We start from the raw sequence: 19028 nt of genomic DNA on the forward strand, positions 1-19028 counted from the left end.
GGATCTTGGACAAGTGATGTGACAGATTATAACATCGAAACAGTGGGCTGTTGGTCTCCCCTATCGTTGCTGCAGATGCGATATTTCTCTCTCTCTCCCTTGCTAGAGAGAGGGGGAAAGCCTGTCTGAGGTGTCAAAGTGTTGGGGTGGACAGTAGTTTTTGATGGACTCTAGATCATGGTCTTCGGGGGCTTTGCTATTGCTTGCAGGGTGAGTGGTTGTGGTGGTGGGGGGGGGGTTGTTGATGCTTTCAGTGCTGTTTGTGCACAAGAGGGGTCTTTGGGGTTCTAACATTTTCTGTCATTCATTCTTTGGAGGTTTTTCCTGTTTTGTGGATGTCTGTGAAGAGTAAGAATTTCAGGTTGTATACTGTATACATTCTCTGACATTAAATGGAGCCTTTGAAAGAGTAACTGGGCATGACTTTGTACCATTGTCAGTGGTTGTGCATTGCAGTCTTTCCAAGTTCTAACTGATGATATTGGGAAGCTGGATGGAGTTTCAAGATTCAGATTACATTTATTATCAAAGCATGCATAAATTATACAACCTTCAGATTTGTTTGCTTACAGGCAGCCGCAAAGCGAGAAACCGGAAAGAAACCATTTAAAAAAAGAAAGACCAACACCCAAAGAGAGAAAAAAAACAAATTATGCAAACAATAGAAGCAAGCAAAGTTTAAGGTGGGAAGTACTGATGGCATTGAATGCACTGGCTGTGATGATTGAGCTCATGAGTTAATGTCGCAGGTGATTTGTTACTGAGGACTGTGTAATTCTCTGATTGCGGAGGTCAGATTGAAGTTTCACTGATCTTCCTTTCCTTTCCAGTGAAAGGGAGACACTGGCATGTGAAATACAAGCCTCCATTATCTATCATTAGCCCAAAGACAAGCCTACTACCTACCTGCAGACGTTCTTAATGTGCATCGAGACAGTTCACCCATATTAACACCTTCAACTGGCTTGTCAGGATACACCTTCAACATTTCAACAGGAAATGATGAGAAAACAGCAACAAATGGCAGTGCTAATCACAAACACGAGAAAAATGCGAAGCGACGTACCAAAGTGCTGGAGGAACTCAGCAGGTCAGACAGCATCTATGGGAGAGTATAACCAGTCGACGTTTCCGGCTGAGACCCTTCTTCTGGACTGAGAGGGAAGGGGGAAGACACCAGAATAAAAAGGTGGGAGGAGGGAAAAGAGGCTCGCTGGAAGGCGATAGGTGAGCCAGGTGGGCTGGGGAAGAAGGAATCTGATAGGAGAGGAGAGTGGACTATCGGAGAAGGGGACTCGGGGAAATAATAGGCAGGTGAGAAGAAGTAAAAGGTCAGAGTGGGGAATAGAGGAAGGGAGGTGGAATATGTTGACTGGAGGGAGAAATTGCTATTCATGCCATCAAGTTGGAGGATACCCAGACGGAATATAAGGTGTTGCTTCTGCACCCTGAGGGTGGCCTCATCTTGGCACAAGAGGAGGCCAAGGACCAACATGCCAGGACAGGAATGGGAATGGGAATTAAAATGCTTGGCCCACACCCAAAACACTGAAGTTACTCGTCAGGTCTGGCAGCATCTACGAAAAAGAATAAACAATCAATATTTCAGTGCAAATGCCTGATGACAGAATGCCCGTGAAGAGAACTTGGCACTTGAAAACAATGCCTTAATTCTTAAATTCACCAGATGAACTCATGGTTACTTGTCAAGCCAATTAGCTCAAAAAGCAGAATCTCCCAGTGGCCACCCATTTCAATTCTACTTCCCATTCCCATTCCGACATGTCAGTTCATGGTCACCTCTACAGCCATGATGAGGCCAAACTCAGGTTGGCGGAGCAACACCTCACATTCTGCCTGGGTAGCCTCCATCCTGATGGCATGAACATGGATTTCTCTAACTTCTGGCAATTCTCTCTTTTTCCATTCCCCTCTTTGGTTATCCTTTCATCCCTTCTCTTCTCCTCACCTGCCCTTCTCCTCCTTCTGTTGCCCCTCCTCCTTCCATTTCACTCATTGTCCTCTTAAACTCTCCTGTTAGATTCTTTGTTCTTCAGCCCTTCACCACTTCTACCTTTCTGTTCCCGCTTCTTGCTTTGTTGCCTCTGCCCCACCATCCCATTTGTCCCCCTCATCGAGACTCACCAGTCGTCTTGTCCTCCTGTCAGAAACGGGGACAGGATTGGACCCAAATGCAGGACGCAGACACTGAAGTACTAGGGGTAGGACAGGATGGGGATGCCATGGCATGCAAGGGGTAATGCAGGCGGGGCTGGATCCCAGAGGTCAGATGAAGCAGGTAGGAGGATCCCAGAGGTCAGATGAGGCAGACAGGAGGAGTCCTCAGGGCGGGCTGCACGGAGCCCGGGCAGGGCCACCTCCCAGGCGGAAACACAAAGGCCTGGGCAAGGCGTGGGCACCTGGGCAGATGCGGGGCACAACCCATCAGAGGCGAGGGGTAAGAAGGGACAGAACCACCCGTAGGGTAACGGCAATGGCCTGGCTTACCCGACGGGGGCAAGGAACAGGAAGGGATAGAACCACCCGAGGGGTAACGGTGATGGCCTGGCTTACAATAGACAATAGACAATAGGTGCAGAAGTAGACCATTTGGCCCCTCGAGCCTGCACCGCCATTTTGAGATCTTGGCTGATCAACTACTATCAATACCCGGTTCCTGCCTTGTCCCCATATTCCTTGATTCCCCTATCCATAAGATACCTATCTAGCTCCTTCTTGAAAGCATCCAGAGAATTGGCCTCCACTACCTTCCGAGGCAGTGCATTCCAGACCCCCACAACTCTCTGGGAGAAGAAGTTCTTCCTTAACTCTGTCCTAAATGACCTACCCCTTATTCTCAAACCATACCCTCTGGTACTGGACTCTCCCAGCATCTGGAATATATTTCCTGCCTCTATCTTGTCCAGTCCCTTAATAATCTTATATGTTTCAATCAGATCCCCTCTCAATCTCCTTAATTCCAGCGTGTACAAGCCCAGTCTCTCTAACCTCTCTGCGTAAAACAGTCCAGACATCCCAGGAATTAACCTCGTGAATCTACGCTGCACTTCCTCTACAGCCAGGATGTCCTTCCTTAACCCTGGAGACCAAAACTGTACACAATACTCCAGGTGTGGTCTCACCAGGGCTCTGTACAAATGCAAGAGGATTTCCTTGCTCTTGTACTCAATTCCCTTTGTAATAAAGACCAACATTCCATTAGCCTTCTTCACTGCCTGCTGCACTTGCTCATTCACCTTCAGTGACTGATGAACAAGGACTCCAAGATCTCTTTGTATTTCTCCCTTACCCAACTCTACACCATTCAGATAATAATCTGCCTTCCTGTTCTTACTCCCAAAGTGGATAACCTCACACTTATTCACATTAAACGTCATCTGCCAAGTATCTGCCCACTCACCCAGCCTATCCAAGTCACCCTGAATACTCCTAACATCCTCATCACATGTCACACTGCCACCCAGCTTAGTATCATCAGCAAATTTGCTGATGTTATTTTCAATGCCTTCATCCAAATCGTTGACGTAAATGGTAAACAGTTGTGGTCCCAATACCGAGCCCTGTGGCACCCCACTAGTCACCACCTGCCATTCCGAGAAACACCCATTCACCGCTACCCTTTGCTTCCTATCTGTCAATCAGTTTTCTATCCATGTCAATGTCTTCCCCCCGATGCCCTGAGCATTGATTTTACCCACCAATCTCCTATGTGGGACCTTATCAAATGCCTTCTGAAAATCGAGGTACACTACATCCACTGGATCTCCCCCGTCTAACTTCCTGGTTACATCCTCGAAAAACTCCAACAGATTAGTCAAGCATGATTTACCCTTGGTAAATCCATGCTGGCTTGGCCCAATCCTATCACTGCTATCTAGATATGCCACTATTTCATCCTTAATAATGGACTCTAGCATCTTCTCCACCCCCAATGTCAGGCTGACAGGTCGATAGTTCTGTTTTCTCCCTCCCTCCTTTCTTAAAAAGCGGGATAACATTAGCCATTCTCCAATCCTCAGGAACTGATCCTGAATCTAAGGAACATTGGAAAATGATTACCAATGCATCTGCAATTTCCAGGGCCACCTCCTTTAGTACCCTAGGATGCAGACCATCTGGACCTGGGGATTTGTCAGCCTTCAGTCCCATCAGTTTTCTCATCACCGTTTCCTTCCTAATGTCAATCTGTTTCATTTCCTCTGTTACCCTATGTCCTTGGCCCATCCATACATCTGGGAGATTGCTTGTGTCTTCCTTAGTGAAAACAGATCTAAAGTACTCATTAAATTCTTCTACCATTTCTCTGTTTCCCATAACAATTTCACCCAATTCATTCTTCAAGGGCCCAACATTGTTCTTAACTATCTTCTTTCTCTTCACATACCTAAAAAAGCTTTTGCTATCTTCCTTTATATTCCTGGCTAGCTTGCGTTCGTACCTCATTTTTTCTCCCCGTATTGTCTTTTTAGTTAAGTTCTGCTGTTCCTTAAAAACTTCCCAATCATCTGTCCTCCCACTCACCTTAGCTCTGTCATACTTACTTTTTTTTAATGCTATGCAATCTCTGACTTCCTTTGTCAACCACTGTGGCCCCTTTCCTCCCTTTGAATCCTTCCTTCTCTGGGGGATGAACTGATTTTGCACCTTGTGCATTATTCCCAAGAATACCTGCCATTGCTGTTCCACTGTCTTTTCTGCTAGGCTATCCGTCCAGTCAACTTTGGCCAGCTTCTCCCTCATGGCTCCATAGTTTCCCCTGTTCAACTGCAACACTGCCACCTCCGAGCTGCCCTTATCCTTCTCAAATTGCAGATAAAAACTTATCATATTATGATCACTACCTCCTAATGGCTCTTTTACTGCAAGTTCGCTTATCAAATCCTGTTCATTACATAACACTAAATCCAGAATAGTCTTGTCCCTGGTCAGCTCTCGTACAAGCTGTTCCAAGAATGCACCCCATAGGCACTCTACAAACTCCCTATCCTGTGGTCCAGCACCAACCTGATTCTCCCAGTTCACCTGCATGTTGAAATCCCCCATAACTACTGCGACGTTACCTTTGCCACATGCCAATGTTAACTCCCTATTCAACTTGCACCCAATATCCATCCTACTGTTTGGTGGCCTGTAGACAACACCCATTTGGGTCCTTTTGCCCTTACTGTTCCTCAGTTCTATCCACACAGACTCTACTTCTCCTGACCCTATGTCCCCCCTTGCAAAGGACTGAATCTCATTCCTCACCAACAGGGCCACCCCACCCCCTCTGCCCACATTTCGGTCCCTACGATAGCACGTATACCCGACGGGGGCAAGGGACAGGAAGGGACAGAATCACCCGAGGGGTAACGGCGATGGCCTGGCTTACCCGATGGGGCAAGGGACAGGAAGGGACAGAATCACCCGAGGGGTAACGGCGATGGCCTGGCTTAGCTGACGGAGGCAAGGGAACAGACGGGAGCTGGGTCCAGGGTGAGAAGCAGGACTACCGTGATACACCGGTAAATTGGGAAAGGCAACTAACAGCGTGACAGCAAGGGCAAGGCGAATAAAGCGGAACAGCAGGACCAGCGCACATGAAAGAAGCAGGGGAACAAGACCAACCAGACAGAACAGATACAGAACAGGCCGGCAACCAGAGCAGAGCAGGCTACAGAGCAGGGCAGCAACCAGGGCAGAACCGGATCTGGAGTGGGCAAAACAGGTATAGAGCAGGATTCAGAGCTGGTGGTCCAGGTACAGAGTGGGTTAAACCGGCTTTGGAGAAGGACGATCCCCAAAACAGGCTCAGTCCCCGAGCTCCTTATAAACACCTGCCCCCTAATAGGCGACAGGTGTACCTCCTTAAGCCAAGATGATCCCATGGCTCCAGGTGATAGGAGGGCTGACTGCAAGGCCCGGAGTCCAGAGTCTGCGGACCGGAGCAAGACCCAGAAGGCAGACTACAGACTGGATCCTAACACCACCTTCCCCCTCACTTTCTTATTCCATCTTCTGCCCCCATCATTTCCAGTCCCAATGAAGGTTCTTGGCCTGAAACATTAACCATTTATTCCCCTCCGTAGATGCTGTCTGACCTGCTGTGTATCTCCAGCACTGTGTGTATGTGTGTGTGTGTGTGTGTGTGTAGTTTCAACATCTGCAGAATCTCTTCTTTATGGCAGCTGCTCCACAGTATTCCCATCCTGGACGAGGTTCTCACAGCGAGGGCAAAACATACACAGAGACACTAACCAATTTAGGTTCAAGGAAATTGAGTCGGTGGTATTGTAGCAGAGTGTGAGATTGTCAGGATGAGAGTGCTCGGTAAAAAATGGCTGTAAGATTCCCAGGAACAGTTGTTTCACCTTAGCAAGTCACAGGATGGCAACCTCTTACTTGGACAGAGTAATTACATCAGAAAGCTCTTGCATTATCCTCGACACAAAATAATTTTGTAGGGTTCAGAATATGTCATTTATCAGTAAGTTAGAGTCCTCTGCAAGTACAGAAAGAAATCGGTGAAATTCAGTGGTATTTGGAGAAAAATCAAATAAAGAATGAATAATTCAGAGCCAAATACCAGGCATGCCTTGCCGTTGATATAATCCAATGCACCTGAGTATCATGGAGGCGTGGTAGAATTTTTGCATTTTTAACATATTGTAAATGAAATATTTCTGACATAGTGAAATCAATACTCTTCCACCCCACATATTTAAAATAAAATAGATGTACTTGTGTCAAAGTACCAACAGGATGACAAACTTCAAAGAATTTCTGGTGTAAGGTGGAAGTGGGTGTGTACAAAAGTATTTGACTGTGTAAATTATTGCTAATGTTTTAGGCTGTGAACAGATTTTTATCTCATGTCCTGTTCCCCTGTCTATAAATCAAAGCAATAAACATAGTTAATGATTTAAATTTCCTTCTCTTATGCTCAGCATCACAGCAAATGCACTTCAGACTGCCTAACTTGCTCTTCTCCCTACTATATACCAATCTACCGAGTCTAGATTTCTCCTGGACTCTCTGACAGTTAATTAATATTACTGGGACTCCGGGCTCTTTGAAGATGAAATTTGGTTGTGAAGGTTACTAGAATGGAATTATGCCGCCTGGAGCTGACAAGAACTTCATCACCACTTTTACTTTCTTAGAAGTTTGGGCAGATTCGGTATGTCACTAGAAACTGCCAAACGTCTGGAATGCACGGTGGAGAGTTTCATAAGATAAAAACTTTATTTATCCTGAAGGGAATTGTCGTTGCTAGGCTGCTCAGTCAGAAATATGTACTTTAAAATATAAAATGAAAGCACTGAGGTGAGAAAAAAAACAAAATGTGCATTAAAAGGTAACAGTGCAAAATACAGATGTGCAGTGAAATCATATACTTAAAGATGAGGAGTTGTAGAGTCTGATATGTGGTGTTCAGTAGTGCACCTCGGTGGGATCAGTCTGTTGCTAAAGGAGCTCCTCTGTTTGTCCAGGGTGTGAGAGAGATTGTCCATAATGCTCTGTAGCTTCTGCAGCACCCTCCTCTCAGACACACCGCCCGAACAGAACCATCCTTCCTTAACAAATTTCATGTCACGTGTTGGCGATAATAAACCCGATTCTGATCCTGACGAGCTTATCGATCTTCCTGGCATCAGCTGCTCTCACCCTGCTGCCCCAGTAGACTACGGGTAGAATAGATTGCTGGCCACCGCTGAGTTGTAGGACATCTGCGGCATAGCACTGCAGATGTTGAATGACCGGAACCTCCTCAGGAAGTACAGTCGGCTCTGTCCCTTCTTGTACAGAGCTCCTGTATTTTCAGTCCAGTCAGTTTATTGTCCAGGTGAGTTCCCAGATACTTGTAGCTGCATTACGGCTTGGTATGGAAACACCAATGCCCAGGGACGGGAAGATCTACAGGAAGTGGTGGATGCAGCCCATTCTATCACAGGGAAATCCCTCCCCATCACTGAGCACATTTACATGGAGTGCTGCCACAAGGAAGCATCGTCCATCACAACCCCCCCACCATCCAGGTCACTCTACCTTCGGGAAGGAGGTACTGGAGCCTTCGCTCCCACACCACCAGGCTCAGGAACAGTTAGACAGTTCAGGAATCATCAGACTCCTGAACTGGCGTGGATAACTACATTCCCCACCACTCCGAACCGGTCCTACAACCTACGGACTCAGCTTTAAGGACTTTTTACAACTCCTGTTCTCAGTACCTTTTTTATATTTGCACAATTTGTCCTCGATTTGCACACTGGTCACCAGCCAGTCTTTGTTTATGCATAACTTTTCATAAACTCCGTTCTATTTTATTTTCCTGTAAGTGTGCAGAAGGAAAGGGAATCTCCGGGTACACCTATCACAGGTAACATAGATGTACTTTGATAATAAGTTTGATCTTGAAAACCTAGAGGTTTCTGAGGTAGCTAAATGTGGTGGAAATGTTCCCCCTAGAGGAGGAATGGAGAAAAAACCATTACGGTTTCAGGTTAGGCACGTGAGTGGATTGGGATTCACTGAAGTTCATTATCACATACGTTTCTGGATGTGGTATCATCAATTATATATTTAAGAGTGAGGTTCTGCTGTCACCACAAGGAGACCTGATTGCACAGATCCAAACTGGCTACGAGTTGGCCTGGCATTAGGAGTACAATAGCTCCAGGGACTCTTGATCAAACAATATCATCAGGGCGTTCAAGCACACGAAGCATATCGTGGAATCCAATAATGGACAGGGTGTATCCATGTAAAACAATTAAGTCCATTGAACTATTTAAAGGAGTGCTCGAGAGGTTCACCGAAGTCAGTGAAATGAATCAACAGGAAGAAGATACAAGCTGCTCTCCAACCCGCCTGATGATTCATTCTGGATTAAGTAAAGAAAATCAGTTTGCTTCTGCTGTTCTTCACACAGTATCAACATTATAGTATCAACATAATTGCGGATGAAGCCCTGTGTTGTGAAATTAAATGTTCCTGTGATAAATAAATGCAATAGAAAAAAAAAATAATTATTCTAGAGGGTGGCACAGTAACGTACTGGTTAGCGCAATGCATAGTGTACAGGTCACCCGTGTTCAATTCCCACTGCTACCTGTAAGGAATTTGTATGTTCTCTCCCTGGCCGTGAGGGTTTCCTCCGGGTGCTCCGGTTTCCTCCCACAGTCCAAAGACAAACCGTTTGGTAGGTAATATGGTCACTGTACATTGTCCTGTGGTTAGGCTTGGGTAAATTGGGAATTTCTTGGTGGCACAGCTTGAAGGGCCAGAAGGGCCTATTTCTCTTTGTATCCCTCTAAGTAAATAAGTAATCAGGATAATGGAGGTCGGACAGGAAACTGGAGAGGAAGCTAAAAGTTTACCATAGGGGAGCTGGCTAAGGTGGCAGTTTGACCTACTCTTTTGCCCGTTCCTCGTGCATGCCACGCTATTGCATGCCAAGCTCTCAATACCCACTTTCCAGAGAGAGAAGTGCTCACCCGACCTTGTGCTGGAGCTTACGGCCGTACCGCAGAACCTACCATGCGGTGATGAACCAGTTCAGGGCAGGATGGCTGCATCCATTAAACAAAGTCACAAAGAGGTTTAACAACGGGGCTAGCAGGCCGGTAATCCAGCTGCATTAAGAGTCAGCTACTCAGCTACAGTCTAGCGTGAAACATAGAAAAGCCCAACACGGTGTGGTGCCAACTCTTTAACCTACTCGAAGATCACACTTCCTTCACGCACAGCCCTCTGTTTTCCTGTCATTCATGTGTCTATCTTAGAGTTTCTTAAAGTATCTGCCTCTACCACCACTCCTGGTGGTGCGTTCCACACACTCACCACTCTGTGTAAAATGCCTACTTCTGACATCCCTTCAATCACCTTAAGATTATACCTCCTCATGCCAGCCATTTCTGTCCTGGGAAAAGGGTATTCGCTATCCACTCTAACAGTGCCTCTAATGACATTATACACCTCTATCTGGTCATCTTTCATCCGCATTCACTCCAAAAAGAAAAGCCCTGACTTGCTCAACCTATCCAATACAATATGGACTCAAATCCAGGCAGCATCCTGGTAAATCTCCTCTGTACCCTATCTAAAGCTTCCACATCCTTCCTATTAAGAGGCAACTAGAACTGAACACAAAGTAAATTTATTATCAAAGTACATATTTGTCCCCACATACAACCCTGAGGTTCGTTTTCTTGCGGGCATACTCATTAAATCCACAATAGAACAATTACCATAATAGGATCAATGAAAGACTGCACCATCTTGGGCATTCAACCGGAGTGCAAAAGACAACAAACTGCACATACAAAAAGAAAGAAATCATAATAATAAATAAATATAGAGGACATGAGATGAAGAGTCCTTGAAGATGAGCCCATAGGTTGTGGGAACAGTCCAGTGATGGAGCGAGTGAAGTTATCCCCTTTGGTTCGAGAGCCTGATGATCGAGGGTAATAATTGTTCCTGAACCTGGTGGTGTGAGTCCTGAGACAGTTGTCATCAGAGGGTCAGAAGTGGAGAGCATTAGCAACTTTAAATTCCTTGGTGTTTATCATTTCAGAGGATCTGTCCTGGGCCCAGCACGTAAATGTGATTACGAAGAGAGCAGTCAGCGCATCTACTTCCTTAGGAGTTTGCGAAGATTTGGCATGACATCTAAAACTTTGACAAACTTCTATAGACGTGTAGTGGAGAGTATATTGACTGGCTGCATCACAGCCTGGTATGGAAACACCAATGCCCTTGAACAGAAAATCCTACAAAAAGTAGTGGATAAGGCCCAGTCCATCACGGGTAAAGCCCTCTCACCACCACCATTGAGCAGATCTACACAAAACGTTGTCACAGGAAAGCAGCATCTATCAGCAGGGACTCCCACCACCCACGTTAAACTCTCTTCTTGCTGCTGCCATCAGGAAGAATGTAAAAGAACCTCAGGACTTGCACCACCAGTTTCAGGAACAGTTACAACAGCAGCCTCTCAAGGCTGCGTACTGAGTCCCCTCCTTTACTCCCTGTATACCCGTGACTGTATCGCCACCCACAGATCCAACCTGCTAATTAAATTTGACACCACATTGATTGGCCTTATCTCAAACGATAACGAGATGGTCTACAGGGAAGATGTCATCTCTCTGACACAGTGGTGTTAAGAAAACAACCCCTCCCTCAATATCGCAAAAACAAAGGAGCTGGTTGTGGATTACAGGAGGAATGGAGACACGCTAACCCCTCTTGACCTCTATGAATCTGGGGTTGAGAAGGTAAACAACTTCTAGTTACACAGCATCCACATCACTGAGGACCTCACGTGGTCTGTACACAGCAGCTGTGTGATGAAAAAGGCACAACAGCGCCTCTTTCACCTCAGACTTGAGGAAGTTTGGTATGGGCCCCCAAATCCTAAGAACTTTCTACAGTGGCACAATTGAGAGCATCCTGACTGGCTGCATCACTGCCTGGTATGGGAACTGTACCTCCCTTAATCACAGGACTCTGCAGAGAGTGGTGCGGACAACCCAGCGCATCTGTTGTGAACTTCCCATGATTCAGGACATTTACAAGGACAGGTGTGTAAAAAGGGCCTGTAGGATCATTGGGGACGCAAGCCATCCCAACCACAATCTATTCCAGCTGCTATCATCCGGGAAATGGTACCGCAGCATAAAAGCCAGGACCACCAGGCTCCAGGACAGCTTCTTCCACCAGGCCGTCAGACTGCTGAACTCACGTTGACTTGAGTGTACTCTATTGACTGTTCTACTTATTATAAACTTCTATGGTTGCACTTTGCACATTTACTTAATATATTGATTTATGAAGGTCAATGTGCCAAAAGCTTTCTTTATGACCGTACCTACCTGTGACAGCACTTTCAAGGTATAATGGACTTGTATTCCCAGATCCCTTTGCTCTACCTCACTCCTCAGTGCCCTACCGCTCACCGAGTAAGACCTACCCTGGTCGGTCCTCCCAAAGTGCCACGCCTCACACCTGTCTGCATTGAATTCTGTCTGCCATTTTCCCAGCTGGTCCAGATCCCGCTGCAAGCTTTGATAGTCTCCCTCGCTGTGCACTACACCCCCAATCTTGGTGTCATACGCAAATGAGCTGATCTTTATCACATTGTCATCCAGATCATTGACATGGATGACAAACAACAATGGGCTCAGCACCGATCTCTACAAAACACCTCTAGTCACAGGCCTCCAGTCAGAGAGGCAGCCACCTACAACCAATCTCTGGCTTCTTCCACGGGGCCAATGAAGAAGAGCAGTAACCTAGAGTTATGGAACACTACAGGATTCAAATAGGCCCTTCGGCCCATCCAGCCTGTGCTGAACCAATCTGCCTAGTCCCATCAAATCAGGTTTAATATCACCGGCACATGTCCTGAAATGTTTTAACTTAGTGGCAGCAGTACAATGCAATACATGATAATCTAGAAAAAAATTACAGCAAGTATATATATGTATATTAAATAGTTAAATTAAAAATAGTGCAAAAACAGATATAATTTTAAAAAAATGAATTAGTGTTTGCGGGTTCAATGTCCATTTAGGAATCTGATGGCAGAGGGGAAGAAGCTGTTCCTGAATCGCTGAGTGTGTGCCTTCAGGCTTCTGTATCTCCTACCTGACAGTAACAGTGAGAAGAGAGCACGTCCTGGGTGATGGTTGGGTGGGTGTTGGGGGTCCTTAATAATGGACAGCTCCTTTCTGAGGCACCACTCCTTGAAGGTGTCCTGGATACTATGGAGGCTACTGCCCATGGTGGAGCTGACTGATTTAACAACTCTCTGTAATTTCTTTCGATCCTGTGTAGTCCCCTCCCTCCTCCCATACCAGACAGTGATGCAGCCTGTCAGAATGCTCTCCACGGTACATCTATAGAAGTTTTTGAGTGCTTCAGGTGACAAATCAAGAGGAGAAGCCAAGCGTTTGTAGATGGTGCACACAGTGCCTTGGTGGAGGAGCAAATCAATGTTTGCAATTGTGGACTGTGTGACAATCAAGCAGACTGCAGTGGGCAGGTAGATATGAGTGGACCAGTGGATTTAGAAAGGGTAAGCAGCCATTTAGAGGCTCATACTCAAGGTTTAATTGTCAAGGTAGGGTTCTGTAATGACTGGAATAAACAGTATGCAAAGAATGGGAGTAACAGAATAATTTTTAGGAAGTCAGTGAGACTGTGCATTTCTGAATAACTGGAGTTCAATGTGATGTAGCATTTTATTGACAACTAATAGTTTAATTCAAATATATACAGGACAGATTTATATAAATTTACATTAGATCAAGCTATCTGTACAGTTCATTTCTAAACGAGAACAATACACCCCGTACAAACTCAGAATGAATGGATGTAAACATATTAAACAGTGGAAAAAGTTAGCTTGGATCCATTTACTGTATATCTGGATGTCAGTCTTATTCGGGTAATGTATTGCTTTCACATTTTAAAACTATGTACACTGTACACAAATATGGGATTTTTAAACCTGGAAATATTTGTTATACAACACTGCAAAGTTCATTTCCATTTGCTCGAGAGTGTTGGTCATTATCTCTGCAAAAGAAAGTAAAACAGCCATTATTGCAAATATTCACACAGTACCTGGTGTAGCTAGAGAATCTTTTATTGCGTAACAGACTAAGAAATACAGATCTGCCGTAGTAAAAGACCCCTTTGGTTCTTGTGTAAATCCTATCTCCCTCCCCATCGTCCCTGTTTGCAGAAAAGTTTCAGGACTTGCCCTTCCACAGAAAACCTGGCCAGCTCTCAGTTTCTAACGGGTGGGTCAGGGAAAGTACGGGACATGCGGTTCACACCAAATGGGACTGTGACTACCCAAGTCAGTGCATCGTCCAGGTGTGGAACCCCTGACCTGAGACATCCATATGTGGTGGCAGTTTGGCCATTCACTCTGCCTCAGCTAAAGTTGCTGTTCACTGTTCTATGACCTTTGCCGCAGCTATATAGTGTGTCTGTGTAGCACGTCATGTTAAAATACTATTAAATATTACATTTTACTGCTATTAAAATCTGTGTTGATATTTGCTGGCATATTTAGTGGGTATCTGATGTGTATATAGCTGGGTGACAGGGAGGAGATCCGTCTCTACCAAAGGAGGGGTAAGGTGCTCCTTCCCTCTGTCACAAGGTGTAGCACCTGCTTAGCCCCTGATCAGGGCCAAGTGAAGCCATGGGAGCATGTGGTGGATGGTCGTATGAGCAGTTGGTGCACATCACAAGTCCTGGGGTTATGTGACCACTGATGCCAGGCAGACAATCTCTGAAGAGTATTGCTAATGGCTGGGCTCACCCGTCTTGGGGTCACACTGCCCGGAAGAAGGCAATGGCAAGCTACTTCTGTAGAAAAATCTGCCAAGAGCACTCATCATATGATTTGGCACATAATGGATGAATTAAATGTCATAGCTTTACACCCTCTTAACGTGTTTTAATGCCAAATCTTTTTGGCCAGTTCTCAAGTAAATGGGAAATGCCTACAGCAATTTCTCAAATGCTATATCTAACTCTTAGGTGCTAACATTGGAAGCTTCCATCCAGTTTGCTTTTTAATAATCGTGACTCCAGTTACTTAAACTGCAGAGACCTGGTCTTCATCTCATGGGTGATGGCATGGGGAAACCAGGGCATTGTTGTCCTACGTTTAGGGGAGACTGAAGCTTTCAGTCAAGAAGGCTTAAAAAGCAAGGGTGAAAATTAACTGCCTTCATAAACTCACCGCAAATCTTCAAGTGCTTTCCTGTTCTTCATCCTGACTTCCTCATCAATTGGGTACAATTTAAAAAGAATCAGTCCAAGTATAATTAGGGAAATAGGTGCTGGTGCAACCAACATCTTCAGGGTAAGGTGCACTGCATCAGGTTGGACACACCCCCGCGTCAGGTAACCTGCAAAACTGGAAGAGGAGAATTTAATGAGAGAACGGTTCACTTAACTGCTGACGACAGCTTCAGGTCGAATAGCACAGGAAGCATCCTACTTGTAAAAATTGAGTGGATTTGCTGTCACAGGCCCTTCGGTCCATCTGGTCTGTGCTGGTGTTACTCTGCCTAGTTCCATCAGTCTGCACCCCTCCCATCCAAGAACTTATCCAAACTTCCCTTAAATGTTACAATTGAACCTGCGCCCACCACTTCCACACTCACACTGTCCTCTGAGTGAAGAAGCTTTTCCCCTCGTGTCTCCCTTAAACATTTCACCTTTCCCTCATAACCTCTAGTTGTAGTCCCCCCCAGCTTCAGTGGCAAACTCCTGCTTGGATTTACCCTGTCTATACCCCTCATAATTTTCTATACCCCTATCAAATCACCCCTCATTCTCCTGTGCACCAGGGAATAAAGTTCTAACCTATTCAATCTTTTGTTAAACACCAAATTTCTGGAATAGCACAGTTCAAGCAAAAGATAGTTGTGATCATATTCCATTTTAGGGTAGTGGGGGAGAATCAATTTCACACAGATAGCACCAAGAGCAAAACAAGAAGCCCAACTCTGTAGAATTTCTAGGCTGTAGAGCAGGGGTACCCAACCCTCCTTATGCCTCGGACCCCTACCATTAACCCAGGAGTGTGGCGCCCCAGCATGGGAACTCCTATTGTAGAATAAAATCAAGAGGACTTGTTCAATGTCAAGCCATCCAGAGAAACTGAAATAAATGGGAATACAATTAAAAGGGTGATTCTGTTATATTGTTTAATTATATGATAGAGCCAGAATTTGCCTGGAAACTCATAGTACATGTCAGCTTTAACAACGTTTTGTCTTTAAACCAGGACAAGGTAGAATAGGGCTAGGTTTTTTTGTGTAATTGGTTTTGCATGAAGTAAAACAAAAATGGACTGTCAAAGACAACGTATTCAAGGGTGATTAAAAATAAGTCAAAAGAAATTATGTATCTGATCCCATATAGAACATTTACTATAATGAGGAGGGGCTTTAAATTATTGTGAAGTGGCTGACTTCATCATCATATTCCCCACAGTGAATAATACCATGACACAAGGGATATTGAAACATTATAAATACATTTCATAAGACTCATATGCAATCTTTCCACAATACATTTCAGATCCTTCAGAATTACCCCCGGTAATATTAAATTCACCCAAGTCAGACTCTAAATCACACTTAACTGTACGTCTGTGTACTAACTATTATGTCAGTCTGCTATTTTAAAAAAAAATGTGGGGTGCAAACACTGTTCCCTGTTAGCTGCACAGGTGCATGGCCACACAGTTATTGAAGTACTCCCGTGCACATAGCCTTTGTTGCCACGCACCTGGCATTGTCTTTTACATAATACTCATATAATTTTTAAATTATGGACAGTTTGCTCAGGGAGCCACTCACAATATCCATTGAGCCTCTGTCCCACTGTGTCTGCAGGACGATCCATACTGAGCACTGCCTGATGGACAAGGTGCTTGCATGGAAGAACTCTTCAACAAAGGACAGATAATGCAGCAACGTCCAAGTTAATCTAGCAGAACCTACATCCTCAGAGACTCGGCTAATGCTCTTGTCTAGTTTCCCTCAGCTCCCCAGCATATTCTTAATTAGGAAAGTAAATCAGAGCTACATACTCAAGGCTCAGCGTCGAGATTCCCAGGGACACCCCAGATGCAAACTTGGTGAAGAAGACATAGAAAGAATAAAATATAGCTTCGTGTCCTACGGACTCTGGATTCTTCAGCTTGAAGTCGTCAACGACATCAGGTAACATGGACCTGTTGAGAGAGCAAAAAGGGAGTATTTACCGATACCACAGGTTTCAGTTCTGCAGTGTATCATAGCATTTGTAGACGGTGAAATTCGTCTTGCTCGACTATGAATTGCAAAACAGACAATAAAAAAGGGCGGCAGGGTAGGGTAGCGTAGTGGTTAGCACAACGCTTTAGCGTACCAGCGACCCGGGTTCAATTCCTGCTGCTGCCTGTAAGTTCTCCCCTTAACCGTATGGGTTTCCTCCGGGTGCTCAGGTTTCCTCCCACAGTCCAAAGATGTACCGGTTGGTAGGTTAATTGGTCATCGTAAATTGTTCCATGATGAGGCTGGGATTAAATTGGGGGGGCTGCTGGGCAGCATGGCTGGAAGATTATTTACAATCAGTAAATAATACTTTTCACTCATTCAGATTTATCACAGTGAAACGTACAGTATCTCGTTAGCGCTAACAATCGACACACTCAAGTACGTGCTGCGGACAGCCCGCAAATGTTGCTACACATTCCAGCACCAGCCTAGAGGGTTTCCTTATTCACTTTCCAATATATATCACGAGGAAAGGTAGATGCACGTTAAACAATTAGACTGATCAACAGCTGCTGCGTGTGTCTGTATCTTTTCCAATTCCTGTGCAAATAGACATCCTCCCAACGTGGAATGAAATCTGCCCTTCTGATTGAGTGTTTGATTATGATCACACACAGTAACGATACTTTCCCAGAAGAAGACAGGATTCACTTGCGTGAATCTGATATTTTGTGATTAGGCTAAGGTTAAATCAGGGGATTGCTGGCGGTGTGGCTCGAAGGGTCACTGTACCTCGAAATAAAATTAAAAAGTACATTTTTTAAATGACTATAATGCATGAACTGTTAGGTTATTTTTTTAGAATTTATGTGAAGTATCCTCTAATTTCTCACCTAAATGTAGGGGCAAATTATTTTATATATATATATATATATATATATATATATATATATATATATATATATATATATATATAAATAAACTTAATTCTAATAAAAATATTCCATGCAGAATAAACTATGCACTTCCTTTCATTCTTACATTCATAGTTAATGCATTACATAATGTTCTACTACATTTCTGAAAACCAATAAGATTGTTGCCACTCATGTGGCCCCCGAGGTGGTTACTACAATAATTGAGGGGCTTCCTACCCCCCACCCCCCGTACCCGGCTCCTCCCTCTCCAGCAGGAGGAGGACCCCACACTATGACCCTTCCACACCGAGCCCTCGTGGGGACTGCACCAAGCTAGAGTGCGTCCCTTGGCACGTCCTCCTGCAGCCTGGCATGTGCCAATCAGCAGCCTTCCCCTACGGACACAAGAACGTAAGAAACAGGAGCAGGAGTCGGTACATCTGGCCCGTCGAGCCTGCCCCGCATTCAATAAGATCACGGCTGATCTGGTCATGGACTTATCTTCACCTACCTGCCTTTTCCCCCATAATCCTTCATTCCCCTACCATGCAAAAATCCATCTCGATGGGGGTGCTGGCAGGCCAACAAGTGTTGGGCAGACCAAGGGCGTCTTTCCCCAAGTTTATGATCTGCCGGCAGCAGCTGATGTCGGTCTGTGTGTAGCCCGTAGATCAGAGGGCCCTCTGTCTTTGGGTGAACTGTGGCACAGCTTTGGGCACCTTTCTCCACACCCTCTTCAAGAAAACAGTCTGCAGAGAGCAGGTTGGTGAGAACTTGGAAGAGATCGCATTAAACGCTGTGTTTTTTTCTCTCACCAGGAGCAAAATTACTGCCACCTGCTCTCTCATTCTTCAGTGAGTCACTATTTAACAGCAGAATCCCCTTTAGAACAGAGTCTGTGACAGCATCTGTTCTGTCACTGTTCAAGACAGAAAATGAATTAACCTCACATCCATAATGCAATCTGTTCCATCTGGTGTCTTCACTACTTAGCTCTGCTGCCATATTTCACCCTTGACACAGCAAGCACATACTTCAATGCGGCAGGGCCCCTCCTTCCTGAAAAACTGTGCAACCTGTTTCGCAAGATACTCAAAGCCAGCAACGACGGTTGGGCGTTGTTGAGAAATCCTGACTTACCAAGGCAAGAGGAAAGCAGCGGCCACACTCATTCCAGAGGCAAACGACACAATGTAGGCCACAATTAGGTTCCCCTTCACCAGAACATTCAAAATAAGAAACGGCACTGCTGACTGCAAAAAACAAGGAGAGGGGAAACATGCTCAAATTAAAATTCTGCTGGCGATTG

General features: G+C 45.1%; 1 protein-coding gene across 1 annotated transcript in view; it reads right to left on the bottom strand.

Moving 5' to 3' along the window:
- Positions 1-13248: 13248 nt before the first annotated feature.
- The window catches only part of LOC140719703 (sodium-dependent lysophosphatidylcholine symporter 1-like), a 71273-nt gene continuing 65493 nt past the window's right edge, over positions 13249-19028 (bottom strand). The window contains exons 11-14 of the mRNA XM_073034511.1: positions 18860-18972; positions 16634-16777; positions 14771-14947; positions 13249-13587 (exon numbers count right to left, since the gene is read on the bottom strand). Of these exons, the coding sequence (XP_072890612.1) occupies positions 13533-13587; positions 14771-14947; positions 16634-16777; positions 18860-18972 (489 nt within the window). The 3' untranslated portion in view covers positions 13249-13532. The remainder of the gene's footprint in view (positions 13588-14770; positions 14948-16633; positions 16778-18859; positions 18973-19028) is intronic.

This window comes from Hemitrygon akajei, chromosome 32 (genome assembly GCF_048418815.1).
Source record: "Hemitrygon akajei chromosome 32, sHemAka1.3, whole genome shotgun sequence".
Classification (NCBI taxonomy): Eukaryota; Metazoa; Chordata; class Chondrichthyes; order Myliobatiformes; family Dasyatidae; genus Hemitrygon; species Hemitrygon akajei.